General features: G+C 42.7%; 1 protein-coding gene across 6 annotated transcripts in view; it reads left to right on the forward strand.

Moving 5' to 3' along the window:
* Positions 1-1041: 1041 nt before the first annotated feature.
* Positions 1042-15235, forward strand: part of CASP10 (caspase 10) — a 37967-nt gene continuing 23773 nt past the window's right edge. Inside the window, exons 1-3 of one of the 6 annotated variants that reach the window (XM_053279608.1) lie at positions 1042-1133; positions 1254-1509; positions 13465-13810. In XM_053279608.1, coding sequence (XP_053135583.1) covers positions 13494-13810 — 317 coding nt within the window. In that variant the 5' untranslated portion in view covers positions 1042-1133; positions 1254-1509; positions 13465-13493. The other 5 variants (XM_053279610.1, XM_053279629.1, XM_053279639.1 and 2 more) reach the window with 5 other exon arrangements.

Raw genomic sequence — 15235 nt, forward strand, 5'->3', positions numbered from 1 at the left:
AAAAGGTAGCCCCCCAGAAGTCTTAAATCTGCCAGAAGCCTTAAATCTACCTTAAAATAATCCTGTTCATTATTATAGAATAACTTAAAGGAATCAATAATAGAAATGGAAGTTAAAATAACAAAGAAGGCTAAAACTGAACTGTAAAAGTATAGGTTGCTTGGGAGCCTACGAAGCATTATTTGAGAAAAAATATTTTTCACTTGCAAGCATTTTACAATTTACAAGCATTTTAAAGTGGCAAAATTATTTTTTGAAACTCAGTTTTTCTGCAGTCGTCACAGAGCAAAGACACAAAAACTCTTTACATGGCATACCTTTCATCTTTCTGGACAGTGTGCATCTTAAATAAATTTTAAAGGTCCTTTCAGAATATTTAAAGGAAACAGTCAAAGCCACCACCATCCCATTTTCTTATATATTACAACATATGTATTATGATAGCCTCTACATTTTAAGAAGAGAAGTGGAACTACCACAACTGGAAGTTAACTATTCTTGCAAGGCACAGTTGTTGTATTGATTAAAATACAGACTTAACATGAGAGCTTGGTGTTTGGCGTGACTTGGGATGCCCATTTGGTCTAGTGTATTTCTCTCCCCTGACCCCTTTCCTACTCCCGCCAGCAAAAGGTAGCAACAAACGCAGAATTTTATGCTCTCCTGGAAGTGGGTCATTTCCTATGAAAAATAAGTTTCAAAAAATTAGACACTTAAAAGCACAATGTGTGACACCCTTCAAATAGATCACAAGGCTCCTCTGTGCAACTGAGTACCAGATCTGGAGTGGGGGGAGTAATGTAAGTGTTCTGGGTGAACAGTAGGATTGCAAACTCTGACTCACTAAAGTTGTTCCTAGAGATTTCCGAATTCCAGGTAACCTGGAGATTAATGGTGATCTCTGGAGACTCCAGGCCCATTCTAATGGATATGTGGATGCACAGCACCAAACTACCTTAAAAGCCTGAATTTCTCCATTGTGTTTTGAACTTTCACTTCCGCCCCTAATTTTGTTTTTTTAAAAAGGCGCCAAAATGATCCGGAGACGTCATATCCGGATCCTTGAATTAGCCATTCTGCCAATACTTTATCTCTTTTACTCAGAGTGCGTGTTTCTGCGGAAGATCTGGGCTGTAAGATTTTGGCTGTTTTAGGGGGTGAAGGAGCGAACCATTAGCGGGGTTTATGTTTGTGCTATAAAGCTAAAAGGAGAGGGAAAAGCAGGTCTTCATAATGGTTTATTCTCGTTGCAGTGGGTGGAGCTTTCTGTAGCTGCTTCAAGATAGGAACGAAACGCCGTATCAGGAAGTTCAAACTTTTTTTGCGGAGTTGCTGTGCCCGGACGCCGAGCAGTGTCTGGAGAGCAGCACTTGGGAGAAGCCTGATTCTTTTCTGCTTCTTGCCTTTGGTCTCTGCTGGCTCCCGCAGCAATCGAATCACTGCTTTCTTTGAGGATTTTGGGTTATGTCGGATGGATTCGGAGGGAAAGCCTTGAAGTCGGGAAGGTAGGTATGTATTAACCCTTTCCCATATCTGGACTTCAAAGCTACAGGTCGTGGATCTTCTAGAAACTCGCGCTGAGGGCTAGTTCATACGCGATTTTGCGCTGAAGAGAGGGGAGAGACACAGTGTGGTCGTCCTGTGTCCGGCTTCTTAAGGCAATCGCGCTGTTTGCTTCCCCCACCCCGTTTGAAGTCTGCAAAGCGAAACTAACTAGCAAAGTTTGTACGGGGATATAGAAATGGTGCAAAAGGGTGTGTTCTTCTCGTTTCCCGCTGGAGGAATCCGATATGTACGGAAAGGACTCGCTATAATGTGGTGGGCTACTTGCGCGTGAAGGAAGTCATGAAACAGAGGCATGCCAGTGGAACAAAAAAAAAGACGGGAGTGAGGCGTGAATCAGGCGGCCAGTCCGCCTTTAAATTCGCTTTTGGTCGCTTCTTTTAAAGACATTGTCCCTGACCAGCCTTGGCCCTGTGAAACTGAATGGGTGTTGCTGGCCTCGCTTTTCTAAGGCGGTCAACTAACGTATGGGCTCAGATTGACTGAATTGGCATACAGCACCTGAATGGAATGGGACTGTCGAAGAACAAGGCACGCTTGAATTGTTTTTGAGAGGATGTACTATATGCCCCAGTACAGCAGACACCATTTTGGAAGAGGCATTCCCTGTTTTGTGAGAGTAAATGGCCTTCTAAGATGGCACGCGTCACCTTCAGTTTTCATTAGCATTTCTATTTAAATCTAGCACCTTACGAAACCTTTTGCTTGATTAATCGGGGTAACTTTTAGTCATTTGAAAGGGCTTGAACCAATTAATGAAACGGTTTACTCAACTAAAGTTTGCAGCCCCAGTACCTTCCAAACACTTCCATAGAACACCAGCAAAGGAGAAGCTCTTGCAGTAGCCTTTCTTGGGTTTCCTACTTCCCAAATAATGTTGAGATTTATTTATTTATTACACTTTATATCCCGCTCTTCCTCCAAGGAGCCCAGAGCGGTGTACTACATACTTAAGTTTCTCCTCACAACAACCCTGTGAAGTAGGTTAGGCTGAGAGAGAAGTGACTGGCCCAGAGTCACCCAGCAAGTATCATGGCTGAATGGGGAGTTGAACTCAGGTCTCCCCGGTCCTAGTCCAGCACTCTAACCACTACACAGATGATGGTGGAGTTGCCCCCTGCCCTGTAGATCCAGTGTGGATCAATGAAATTTCTCTGCTGGGATGCAGTTAACTCACCCAAGATCTTAGCTGAATCAGGAGAAGGGCACCATCTGCTACCGAATTCTGTTTCCCTTAGAACTTGGAATCCCTGCATCCTTCCAAGAGCTTTGTGTCTGTGAAAGCAGGGCCAATCCATAGTTTGAGGATCAATGATGTAAGGAGAGAATGATAGTAATATTTAACTGTTGGATATTTTTGCATTTGTATTCCACTCTTCCCTCAGGGAGCCCACTCAGAGCAATGTACATGGTTATGTTTATCCCCACAACAACCCTGTGAGGTAGGTTAGGCTGAGAGAGAGAGAAGTGACTGGCTCAGAATCACCCAGTGAGTTTCATGGCTGGCTAATATCCCTTGGCAGGCAAGGACATGAAAGTTCTTCTTGTGCAAGCCAGTGGCCAAAAATGTGACTTTTCTCATTCTTCCTTTGTTTTTGTGTGACTTGTAAGAAAGGTAGGAGGATAAGATAGGAATATAGGAAGCTGCCTTATACCAAGTCAGACCATTGGTCCATCTAGCTCAGTATTGTCTACCCAGACTGGCAGTGGCTTCTCCAAAGATCTTAGCAGAGAGATAATGAAGTGGCAGTAAAGAAGGGTTAGGATTGGCAGGTTGTTTGTTTGTTTGTTTAATAGCCATTTGGCAAACAGTTATGTGAAGTTGAATTTCTGCTTGTCATGTAGCAGTTAGAGGCCCTGCTGGGGGAAGAAGTTGGAACACTCCACCTTTTAATGTAGCCCACATACTTTGGAACTTGAGGACACACAAATCTAAGTCTTAATCTGTTGTTCCTGCCTTGTACAGCCAGTGCATGAAGGGAACACACGAAAGCAAGCATGCTAGCTAGCCCTGCCTTGGGTCAGCACTCTCTGGTCGTGCCCCTGGACTTCTGCATGTCCAGCACTTGTCTGCAGACCCAAACTTAAGGGGCGTTCCTCTGTGTAATGTGGAACCAGAGTGTTCAGTGCCTCCATTGAATCTTCCCCATTTTGGGCACTGCCATCTGCAGACCATTTTGCTGACTGCAGGGGCCTGGAGGGAGTAGTGAGTTCATTAGCAGAAGTGTGACTAGTTGGTGCACTCAACGTTTTGCTGTACACAGTAGCCCCCCCCCATGTGCCTTCTCTGATTGGTAGGTTGGCAGCCAACAAAAACCGTAGATCATGTTCCCTAGAATCGTGGATTATATCTTCTGTGCCCACTTCTAGCCATTCTTTCAGGTCATCCATCCATCCCTTCCTCCTTTAATCGTGGATTATATCTTCTGTGCCCACTTCTAGCCATTCTTTCAGGTCATCCATCCATCCCTTCCTCCTTTCTCTTGATCTTTTTCCTGCTAGCTTTCTTTCTAGTGTTAGTTGTAGTATTTGATATTTTATTTCTCTGAGGATATGTCCACAATACTCCAGTTTGCGTCTCTTAATTGTAGTATTTGTTTGTGTTTTTGCTTTTCGAAATACTTCTTCATTTGTTGCTCTGCTGGTCCATTTAATCTTGAGCATTCTTCTGAGACACCACATCTCAAAGGCTTCCAGTATCTTATGGGCTTCTTTCACTTTGGTAGTGAAAATTAATATGGAAAAAATTCAGAATAAATAATTGCTTTATAATGTATAGTGTGTACCTACCTTCTAAAATTGAAACCTACTTTTCTCTGAGTAGTAATGAATATATATTATGGTTATATCAGACAAGAATGTACTTGTACTAGAAAATGATGATTAAATAGAATCTTCCTGACTAGCAATTTAAATTGTGATTTAAATCATTTATTGCATCTTCTTGATCATGATTTACATCTATTTGATTTCCATCAAATCTTCTCTGCTGCTTTACAGCTCAGTAGAACATTTATAGCATGAAGGAGGATATGCTTGGTATTTTTTAGATAGTTTGCATCTTACTAATTTAAGAAATAATGTATAATACATTTCATCAAGCCTTCGATCAGCTGTAAGTTGGTTTTTATGGTGGTTGTTATTGCTGTTGGTTCTTAATTGTTTTAATGTTTGGTTTTAATTCTGGTTTTGTTTGTAAACCGCCATGAGATATTTGTATGAGGCGGTATATATTTAAAAAAACACCCGGGTTTTAATGAAATGGATACCTTTATTTGTTATGCTGCTTTGCTTCTGCTTGTTGCACTTCTCATACTTGACAAATTTTCCTTTTTACCCAGTGAAAGCGTTTCCTCAAAATATTCTTAGATAGGGTGTCTCTTACACACAGAAGCTATGACAGTATTTAAGTGGCAAAGCGTGAGACAATATAGGAAGTTTGTACTGAATAATACCTTCCCTTTTTCTTTCCACTGTTTTTCTATGTGAAATCCACAATGGATTGTGAGGAACTCCAAAATGATCTCTCCTGACTAGGCAACAAAATGGCAGATGTGGTTCAATGTAAGCAAGTGTGAAGTAATGCACATTGGGGCAAAAAAACACCAACTTCACATATACGCTGATGGGATCTGAGCTATTGGTTAGGGGTGTGCACGGAACCGGTCCGGCACTGGGGTGGGGGGGTTCCAATAAAAACAGGGGGGGCTCTACTCACCCCTTCCAGTAAAAAAACGTATTTCTTGTACTAATTGGGCGGCAGGGTGCCGCCCGCTTCAATCTCCTGGCGCGGGCTCCTCGTATCCATCGGGGCGGCAGGATCGCTCCCAGTCCCTGCCGCCCCCTTCAAGTTAAGTCCCCCTCGGGTGGCGGCCGCCCCCTGAAGTTCCCCAGAGGTTCCCCGCCACCCCCTTCTTTCCAAAACTACCCCCATTACCAGAGGACGGCAGGAGAACTCCCTGCCGTCCCCTTCCCCCTTGCCGGCTGGGCTGCAAATGGCTTCTAGGAAGCCTTTCGCGCACAGCGCGCGAAAGGCTTCCTAGAAGCCATTTGCAGCCCAGCCGGCAAGGGGGAAGGGGACGGCAGGGAGTTCTTCTGCCGTCCTCTGGTAATGGGGGTAGTTTTGGAAAGAAGGGGGTGGCGGGGGACCTCTGGGGAACTTCAGGGGGCGGCCGCCAGCCGAGGGGGACTTAACTTGAAGGGGGCGGCAGGGACTGGGAGCGATCCTGCCGCCCCGATGGATACGAGGAGCCCGCGCCAGGAGATTGAAGCGGGCGGCACCCTGCCGCCCAATTAGTACAAGAAATACGTTTTTTTACTGGAAGGGGTGAGTAGAGCCCCCCCTGTTTTTATTGGAACCCCCCCACCCGAACCAAAACCACCCCGTGCCCGGACCGGTCTGGAGGCCTTTAGAATGGCCTCCGAACTGGTCCGTGCACATGACTACTATTGGTGACTGACCAGGAGAGCGATCTTGGGGTCATGGTGGACAGCTCATTGAAAGTGTCGTCTCAGTGCGCAGCAGCTGTGGAAAAGAGCTAATTTCATGCTAGGAATAATTAGGAAAGGGATTGAAAATAAAAATAATATTATAATGCCCTTATACAAATCTGTGGTGCGGCCACATCTGGAGTACTGCATACAGCTTTGGTCACCATATCTTAAGAAGGATATTGTATAACTGGAAATGCAATTCAGTTTATTATGATCAAAGATCAGCACACAGATCAAATTCAGATACAAAAGTCCCCAAAAGTGAACATTGATACCAGTGCATGCATATATATAAACATGGACATAAAATATACAGTTAAGAACAATTACATAAAATGTAAAATGGAATAAGATAACAAAATTTTAAAAAAACAACACCCAAATTAAGAACCTGTATTAATCATCTCTGACACACCATATGTAGATCTTAATCGCAGCTGTACAGAACTTGGCCACCAGATGCGAGACATCGGTATACATATCAGAAAGAAATTAGTTTATATAAAACTTATCAGAATTATTTGGATATCTAAAAACAAGAGGGGCAATCGGTCTAAGACGCAGATCACGATAAAATGAGCAATACCTGAGCATATGCCCTACTGTTTCAACATCGCCATTCCCACAAGGACACGATCTCTCCAAAAAAAGAACCCTCCTAAATCTACCCTCTAATACCACAGAGGGCAACACATCCATCTGGGCTAGTGTCGGGGCTGTTCTGTGGGTTGTATATGTCAGATTATACAGATAGTTGGTTAGTTTTTGCAAGGGCTTAGTAGCTCCTAACCACCTGTAACTTGATACCTGACCTAAATCTATCTGGTGACCCATATCGATAATACACTGCTTAAGGATCACTCTGGCATTATAGCCCGGGGGAGTAGAAATTCTATTGACAGGCCATATACTTTTAATTTTTCAGTGATTAAGAGGGATGTTCATCCTTAAAAATTAAGGGAGCTAAGCCAGAAGGGGGAAAATCAATTTCAGCCAGAAGTTGAAAATATAAATCAAGGTACTCCAAGTTTAACAAACTCCAAGTTTAACAAACTAGCTTCCAATCGCAGCTTGACATTTGACACACAATGGGGTTGAAAAAATAGCCCTGAGAAATTTGGACTGGATCTTTTCAAGTGGACAAAAGTCACGATATATGCAAATCTGTGAGCCATAAAGAAGCTGCGATATTACCTTAGTTTGAAAGACCTTAATGGCAGCTGGAATATATCTGCCCCCTGCTGAAAAGAAGAACCCCAAAATCGCAGTAGTAGACCTCAGGGCGTTTGTTACAATGGCCTTAGTTTGCTCTTCCCAGCTACCTGTTGCCTGGAAGATCACCCCAAATATTTATATTGCAATGTCTGTACTACATCAACCCTGTTTATTTGCCTCTTATGCATAATAGGTTTCTTGGCAAACATTACTACCTTAGTTTTCTGGTAATTGATGGAGAGCAAGTTTTCATGACAATAGTTAGCCAAAACTCTCAGCATTTTCCTCATCCCCACCAGAGATTGTGACAGAAGCACGGCATCATCTGCATAGAGAAGACTAGCTAGATGTCTACTGCTCCGTTTCAGTGGGTGAAATTCCAAATTAGAAAGTCTGTTCAACATATCATTAATATAGAAGTTAAACAGTAGTGGGGCTAATATACAGCCCTGCCAGACCCCCTTTTCCGCTCTAATGGGGTTTAAGTGTCCCTATGGATTGCGGCGCAATGTTAGGTGAGAGCCCCTATAAAGATTTTTTTTATTAGCAGAAGTAACTTTTGGTCTATTAACGAATTTGATAATTTCCCCCATAATCTATCACAAGAGATATGATTGAAGGCTGCCTTGAAATCAACAAAGGTAGCATACAGTACACCCTTCAGCTTGTTCTTATACTTGTGTATTAATGCCTCAGGACCAGAACCTGGTCTAAGGTTCTAAAGCCAGCCTGCTTATCTGCCAGTACACATTCTCGCTCAATCCAGTCAAGGAGCTTCCAGTATAAGTGTCTGGCATAAAGTTTACCAATTATGGAGAGGAGGCTAATTGGTCTATAATTAGCTGTATCGGTTTTATTGCCTTTCTTGAAGATTGGGATAATTATAGCTAGGCCCCAGATGAATTTTTCAGCCTAGAAGCCTGCATCAGTACCTGCCAAGACTCTTTCATTGCTAGTTTTTTCTTATGGCGAATCAGATCTTCATACTTCTTTCCCTGGGCCATCACTGATTGAGAGGATGATGGGGCTCCTGCTTTGAAGAGACTATGTTCTTTAACCAGCTGTTTCTTAGTACACACTCATGGTCAAACCATGGTCTGGATCTGTTGTAGGATAGAAGACCTGGTCAGCTCTCAGTGGGTGCAAAGAAGTGACCACAGGAACTGGTTCAAATAGGGAGAAAATTTGCAGAGGTTCATCTGTTAGTTGTGTTTTATGAGAAGATTTAGAAGCAAGGGGCATACAGCCTTGAGCTGAAGTTGATTCAGTAGAGGACACAAATACATCCAGTTGATTTATTGACTGATCCTTAATTGAAGAACAGCGAGTTGGAGTCTTAGGGTCATTTGCTGCATTACTAATGTGTGAAGTGTCAGCTGCTTCATCTATAGTGGACTCAAAGAGTGGCATAAAGTCAAGATGGCAGGATGTCAAATTAATAACCATTAGATCATTCTGTGGAGGAATTTCCATACACGTGGTAGACTCAGAGGATGGCACAGAGGCAGAAGAAGAAGGTATACGATTAATCACTGTTGTGTCCTTCGCGGGGGGTGTGTGTGTCACCATTTCTGTCAGATTGGCCATAAATCTTTCATTTCGCCTTGCCAGCACAGGTATTGAATTTGCAGAATCCTGCACCTGTGCCCAGGAGCTTTGGATTTCCTTAAACACCTGGATAATTTCAGGTAAATTCTCCAAGTTGCGCACTGATGTTAAATCTATTTCACTTTGTGCAGTAGAAGAATATGTTCTGGTTGTCATAGATTCAGGAACTAAACTTTGGCAAGGCTTGCTGTTACTGGCTGAATGCTCAGACAATGTTGTTTTGGGCCTTATCTCAAGGCCAGACTTGGCAGCTGTTCCAGAGTTAGGCAGCCTTTTAGCCCTTTCACCACATAGAGCAGAGACAGAACTGTCCTGGAAGACTCTAGTAATAAAAATATGGTAAGTTGCTAAATGACTGTGTATGCGTAGAAGTTTAGATGGAACTTCGTTCCGATGGAATGTGATAAAATAGTATTTTATAAAAAATTAGCATTCGGCAGCCAGTAGAGAAATTTAATATCAAATTTTTTTGGACTGCAGGAGAGAAATTTACTCAGAGATCTGAGAACTGCTTTTTTGCTGGAACAGCGGTTATGATTGATCTGTAAACAATCTATAAATAAAGCAATTTGATTCCTCTGAAGGGTACAGGAGTTTCTAAGATTTTTAGTGTTGATTCCAGCTAATGAACATTTCAAGGAACAAGATAAAGTATGGGCTTTTGTCACTGTTGCTGGAATACTTTCCTTGCAGCCTGTACTGAGATGGAACTTACGTAGATCCTTAACTAAAATGTCCATTATTGTCTTCAACCTCCCCATCTTCCCTGTGTTTATAAAAAAACAATTCCAGCTACCAGGCAAGTAGCAAAACAAACAAACATGTAAAATAAATAAAAATGAGTTTTGGGGCTCCAAAAGGCAAAGAAAGGAAGGGAAAGAAATAAAAAATAAAGATTATCAGGCTGAGGAGCTCAGCACAGAGACTGCTGCTTCTTCGCCATCTTGGCTCAGGAAAAGGTGCAGAAGAGGACAACCAAGATGACCAGGGGCCTGGAGCACCTTCCTTATGAGGCTAGGCTACAGCATCTGGGGCTCTTTACCTTGGAAAAGTGGTGACTAAGGGGAGACATGATCGAAGTGTATAAAATTATGCATGGAGTGAACAGGGTAGACAGAGAGAAAAATTTCTCCCTCTCTCACAACACTAGAACCAGAGATCACCCCATGAAACTGGTTGGGAAATTTAGGACCGACAAGAGGAAGTACTTTTTCACACAGTGCATAATTAATTTATGGAATTCCTTGCCATGGGATGTGGTGGTGGCCACCAGCTTGGATGGCTTTAAAAGGGGCTTAGACAGATTCATGGAGGACAGATCTATCAATGGCTACTAGTCTGATGGCTGTGGGCCATCTCCAGCCTCAGAGGCATGATGCCTCTCAATACCAGTTGCAGGAGAGAGGGCATGCACATACCTCTTGCCTGTGGGTTCTCCAGAGGCATCTGGTGGGCCACTGTGTGAAACAGGATGCTGGACTAGATGGGCTTCCTTGGGCCTGATCCAGCAGGGTTGTTCTTTTGTTCTTCTTTCTTGCATTGTGTCTCCGTCTTAATGCCACTACCTAGGCCCAGGCCCAGCCCCACCACAAAACAACCATCTTGGTTGTCTTTGCATATGTGACTTTAGCCTGCTTAGAAGCAGAAACTGAAATCCCAGGAATTTCCAAAAGTAAGACCTGGTAGTTGCTGGGCAGACTACATTTTCATGAGACGAAACTGAAAATGAAACAGGTTTGATTGATAGGTACCTCAGTGTGTGTGATAGTCAATTAGGAGACTCTTAAGTGTTGGTATAGCATGTTTGTGATGAGATTTAATTTTAACCATGTTATTGTTTACATGAAAATTTGGAAATTTAGTATTTTATGTTAAATTTTAAAAAATTGTTTTTAAAAAAAACACACCCAATTTTTATCCACCCTGATTATAAGTAATCAAAAGGGCTTAAGTTCTGATCATGCATGACAAAACACCATAATTGTTTGACACTTTTGTCTCATTTCTATAGTTCTGATGTATTTAAAATAGAGGAAACTATCAAGTAATACAGATGGACCTAGTTATCTGCAGGGGTTCTGTTATTGGCTACAACGGAACACGGACCCATGGATAATGAGGCATTGAAGCAATGGGAATGGGGGGGGGATTATATTCCTGGATGTGAAAAAAGCCTAAGAAAAGCTTCTAAAGACCAGAAATAAAGAAATAATGTACTGTGCCATGCTGCGCAGGTCTCTGGCTGTCCAGCAATGCCCCCATCCAAGCCCCAATTCAGTGGAAAATTGTGGGGGGCGGGTGTCAAGAAAGAGCCACAAAATGGTGGCTGGAAATGACCACAGAGGTAATTTCTGGCCACCTAGGGACCACTTGTGTGTGGTTTTTAACCCTTTAAAAATATGTATACCAAAGTCAGGTCTCCATTGCCCGACCGCGGATATATGAAACTGCAGTTGTTGGGACCATGTGTGATGAGGTCCACCTGTACAGCAGAACCTTCAGGACTGCTAAGCTAATGTGATGCTTTCGGATGCCTAGGAACATTGTTTGGATTGAAACTCTTCAAGATGGCACCTGTTTTGTAAAGGGCCATGAATGTGGATGGCACTATATAAATTTACAATTAATATAAATTAATTGTAAACCGCCCTGAGCCATTTCGGAAGGGCGGTATAAAAATCAAATAAATAAATAATATATAGTAACACATACTAAATACTGGGAGAATAAATCTGGCAGTGTGGAATTTTGGCAGATTTTTCTCATCTGGGAAGCATAGCACAACTTTGACTTGAACTAAAAGCTCACACTGACTTTAGGGGTAGAAAGAGTTGGGTTGACAGTTAGAACAAAGTAGTCACAAGAAGCCAAATGGTTAAGCAAATTGAAAGCAGGATAGCTAAAGGAACATTTTTGGAGTCGTCGGTTGATTAAAACATGGGAAACCTGAAAGAAGAGTTGGTGGAGGAGATGAGGTCTGAGAAAAAGGCCTGGAAAGCAGGAACCAGTTGGTGTTGAGAGAGTAAGGAATGCCATCTTTCTCAAGCTGGCAGATGCTGTATACTATTGCTAAGAAGGAAAAGCTCTAGGTCTTGAAAGTTGTGGGGGTGGGGGACAGTGTTCCCTCTAACAGGGATTCCCAGATGTTGACTACAGCTCCTGGAATCCCCAGCTGCAATGGCTTTTACTTGGGGATTATGGGAGTTGTAGATGACAGCATCTGGGAATCCCTGTTAGAGGGAACACTAGAGGGGGAGACTGAAGCAAAAGGTAAAACTGGAAGTAAATATCATGGCCAGGGTTGCTACCTTGGCAAAGGAGGGAAGAGCTCATATGTCTTTAAAAGCTTTGAGACACCAAAAAAGTGCAATTTTCCTCATCACTTCATCTCTCTACTAGAAAATGCTGTAAGTTGCATTCCTGCCTGTATTGTAGCTTTTAAAAGAATAGCAGCCCTGTCAAAGGAAATGGTTTTCCCTCTGCTGGTATATCTTTAACTGCAGTGCAATTTTTCCTAGGAGAAGAAGTGCTGAGGGAAAAACTTGACCTGCTTAATTTTTTCATGCCAGCTGCTATTGGACACATAAGTAGGGCCAGAAAGAGCTGGCAACTCTACAGGCAAAAGAGCTTTGGGAGCCATTGGACTGTGGGCCAAAAAGAGGTGCCAGGTATAAAATGGAGAAAACTGTTAGTTGAACTCATCCATAGAAGGAAAAACTCGTCAGGGGCTTTTTGTCCTTTCACACCAGTGAAATATTTGCATATTTACAAGTACGAAAGCCTTTCGTGGTTTAGACATGGAAACCTTAAGGAGGTAGTAAAGAAGGGAGATAAATTTTGCAAGATGACTTGCAACTAGTCATACAGGCCTTCTACATAGAGAAGAAAGCAAGGCAAACCTTGGGACCAGTGTTCTCTCTAATTTTTTTTCATCTGTGTGCGGAATGAGTTCTGGGCGGCAGCATCAGGGCAGTGTGTGCGCACCTGCATTCAGAGTGGGGCCTTCCTGATTCAGCCTTAGTGGGATCTAAAATTTACTGAGCAGACATCAAAAAAACTTGTGAGCATGCACATGCCTTAGAGGGAACACTGCTTGAGACAAATGTAATTCTTGTCATTCTCAGTACAAACCCCAGTTCTGGAAATGGAACCCAACTGGTGGCATTACTAGCATTTGTAATTTGTTCCTAATATGTTCTGGGACATATCCTGAAGAAAATGTGTGTTAGAAGCATACTGTAAGTAGAATTGCTATAGTAATGTAATCAAAAAAGTGTGAGGATATGGGTTTAACTTCTTTGATAGCACTAAACATTTATCAGTGCACATGAACCTATTCTGTCTCTCTGTGGATTTGTCAGACTGCAGAGATGAGTGACTCTTCATGTTCATCTGTCCTTTTCAGCAATTTGACAATCTGCTGAGTTATTTACCTTCATGTTGGTACTGGCAAAACTATTTGACTAATTTCTGCTGCTTCTGCCAGGCATGGATTTTGAAGTTCCTAATCTTCAGTTGACTCATAGAGCTCCTGTCCTTTCTTTTTACTTGTCTGCTTAACACACCTTTCTTTTCTACTTTTAGAAACGTAGCTCCTAACAAAAGCAGCCATCATGGAGGACACTGACAGCATGACGTTTCGCCAGCAGCTTCTGACCATTGATGGGGACTTAGGAAAGGACGAAATAGAGGCCCTCAAATTTCTCTGCAGTGACTTAATCGCCTTAAAGAAGCTTGAAACTGTGAAATCAGCATATGATGTCTTCCAGCTCCTCATAAATAAGGACTACATAAATAAAGAGGACCCTTTTCTCATTGCTGAGCTTCTCTACAGAATTAAGCATAATTCCAGTCTCTTGAAACTTGGCTATAAAAAAGATGATGTTCAAATGAAACTTCAAGAAAATCAAGGGAAGGTGTCTGAATACAGGTGAGTCTTCCACATCTGAAGACTTCTACATGAAATAGTATTTGTTCTCTTATCTTTTTTGGTGCTGAATGCAACACTATATTATCTATGTTATCTATATTATCTATAAACTGGCCCATCAAGAGGCTCTGGGCAGTGCACAACCAGTTCAAAAAACATAAAAACAAACATCATTTAACACACTACTTAAAACAATATAAAAACAATTTTAACACAATTTAAAACCAATTAAAATACTTAAAAACAACTTTAAAATCTTGGAATGCCAGGCCAAACAATTAAGTCTTTAGGGTTCTCTTAAAGGCCAACAGCGAGCCTAAACTGCGCATATCTGCTGGGAGTGCATTCCATAGGCCAGGAGCAGCTACAGAGAAGGCCCGGCTCTAAGTCTCCACCAGAAGTACTGGTGGTAACTGGAGACGGACTTCTCCAGAGGACCTCAACGTGCGATGGGGATCATATAGAAGATGATGCTCTCTAAGGTAGCCTGGACCCAAGCCATTCAGGGTGTTAAAGGTAATAACCAGCAGTTTATATTTTGCCCGGAAACAAATCGGCAGCCAGTGGAACTGTTTTAAGACAGGCATAATATGGTCTCTCCGGGTTGCCCCGGAGACCAATCTAGCTGCCACATTTTGAACTAGTTGAAATTGAAATTTCCAAACTACGTACAAAGGCAACCCGACATAGAGCACATTCCAGTAGTCAATCCTGGAGATTACCAGCTGATATACCACTGTTTTGAGATCGTTCTCATAGGAAGCTGCCATATACTGAGTCAGACCATTGGTTTGTCTAGCTCAGTATTGTCTACACAGACTGACAGCAGCTTCTCCAAAGTTGCAGGTAGGAGTCTCTCTCAGCCCTATTTTGGAGAAGCCAGGGAGGGAACTTGAAACCTTCTGCTCTTCCCAGAGTGGCTCCATCCCCTGAGGGGAATATCTTACAGTGCTCACATGTGGTCTCCCATTCAAATGCAACCAGGGCAGACCCTGCTTAGCTAAAGGGACAATTCATGCTTGCTACCACAAGACCATCTCTCCTTCCGGCATTCAAGGAATGGACGCAGCTGTCGAATCAGCTGAAGTTGATGGAAAACGCTCCTGGCCATAGCTTCCACCTGAGATACCAGGGTGAGGCTTGGATCCAAGAGCACTCTCAAGCTGTGTACCTGTTCCTTCTGGGGGAGTGTGACCCCATCCAGCACAGGAAGATCTAATTCAGTGTTTCTCAACCTTTTTGGTTGAGAAAAGTCCACCAACATCTGGGGACCCAAGGTTGAGAACCCCTGAATCTAAAAGCCTGGGTGAACAAATATGTCTCCAGTATGTCTTCAGTATGTGCGGGGTGAGGGTACTTGTGATTACTCAATGGAGAGGGGATGTTGGGCCATTAGAAAAATTCAAAAGCTACATGGGGCCAACG

The sequence above is a fragment of the Hemicordylus capensis genome, chromosome 1 (assembly GCF_027244095.1).
Source record: "Hemicordylus capensis ecotype Gifberg chromosome 1, rHemCap1.1.pri, whole genome shotgun sequence".
In the NCBI taxonomy this organism is placed as follows: domain Eukaryota; kingdom Metazoa; phylum Chordata; class Lepidosauria; order Squamata; family Cordylidae; genus Hemicordylus; species Hemicordylus capensis.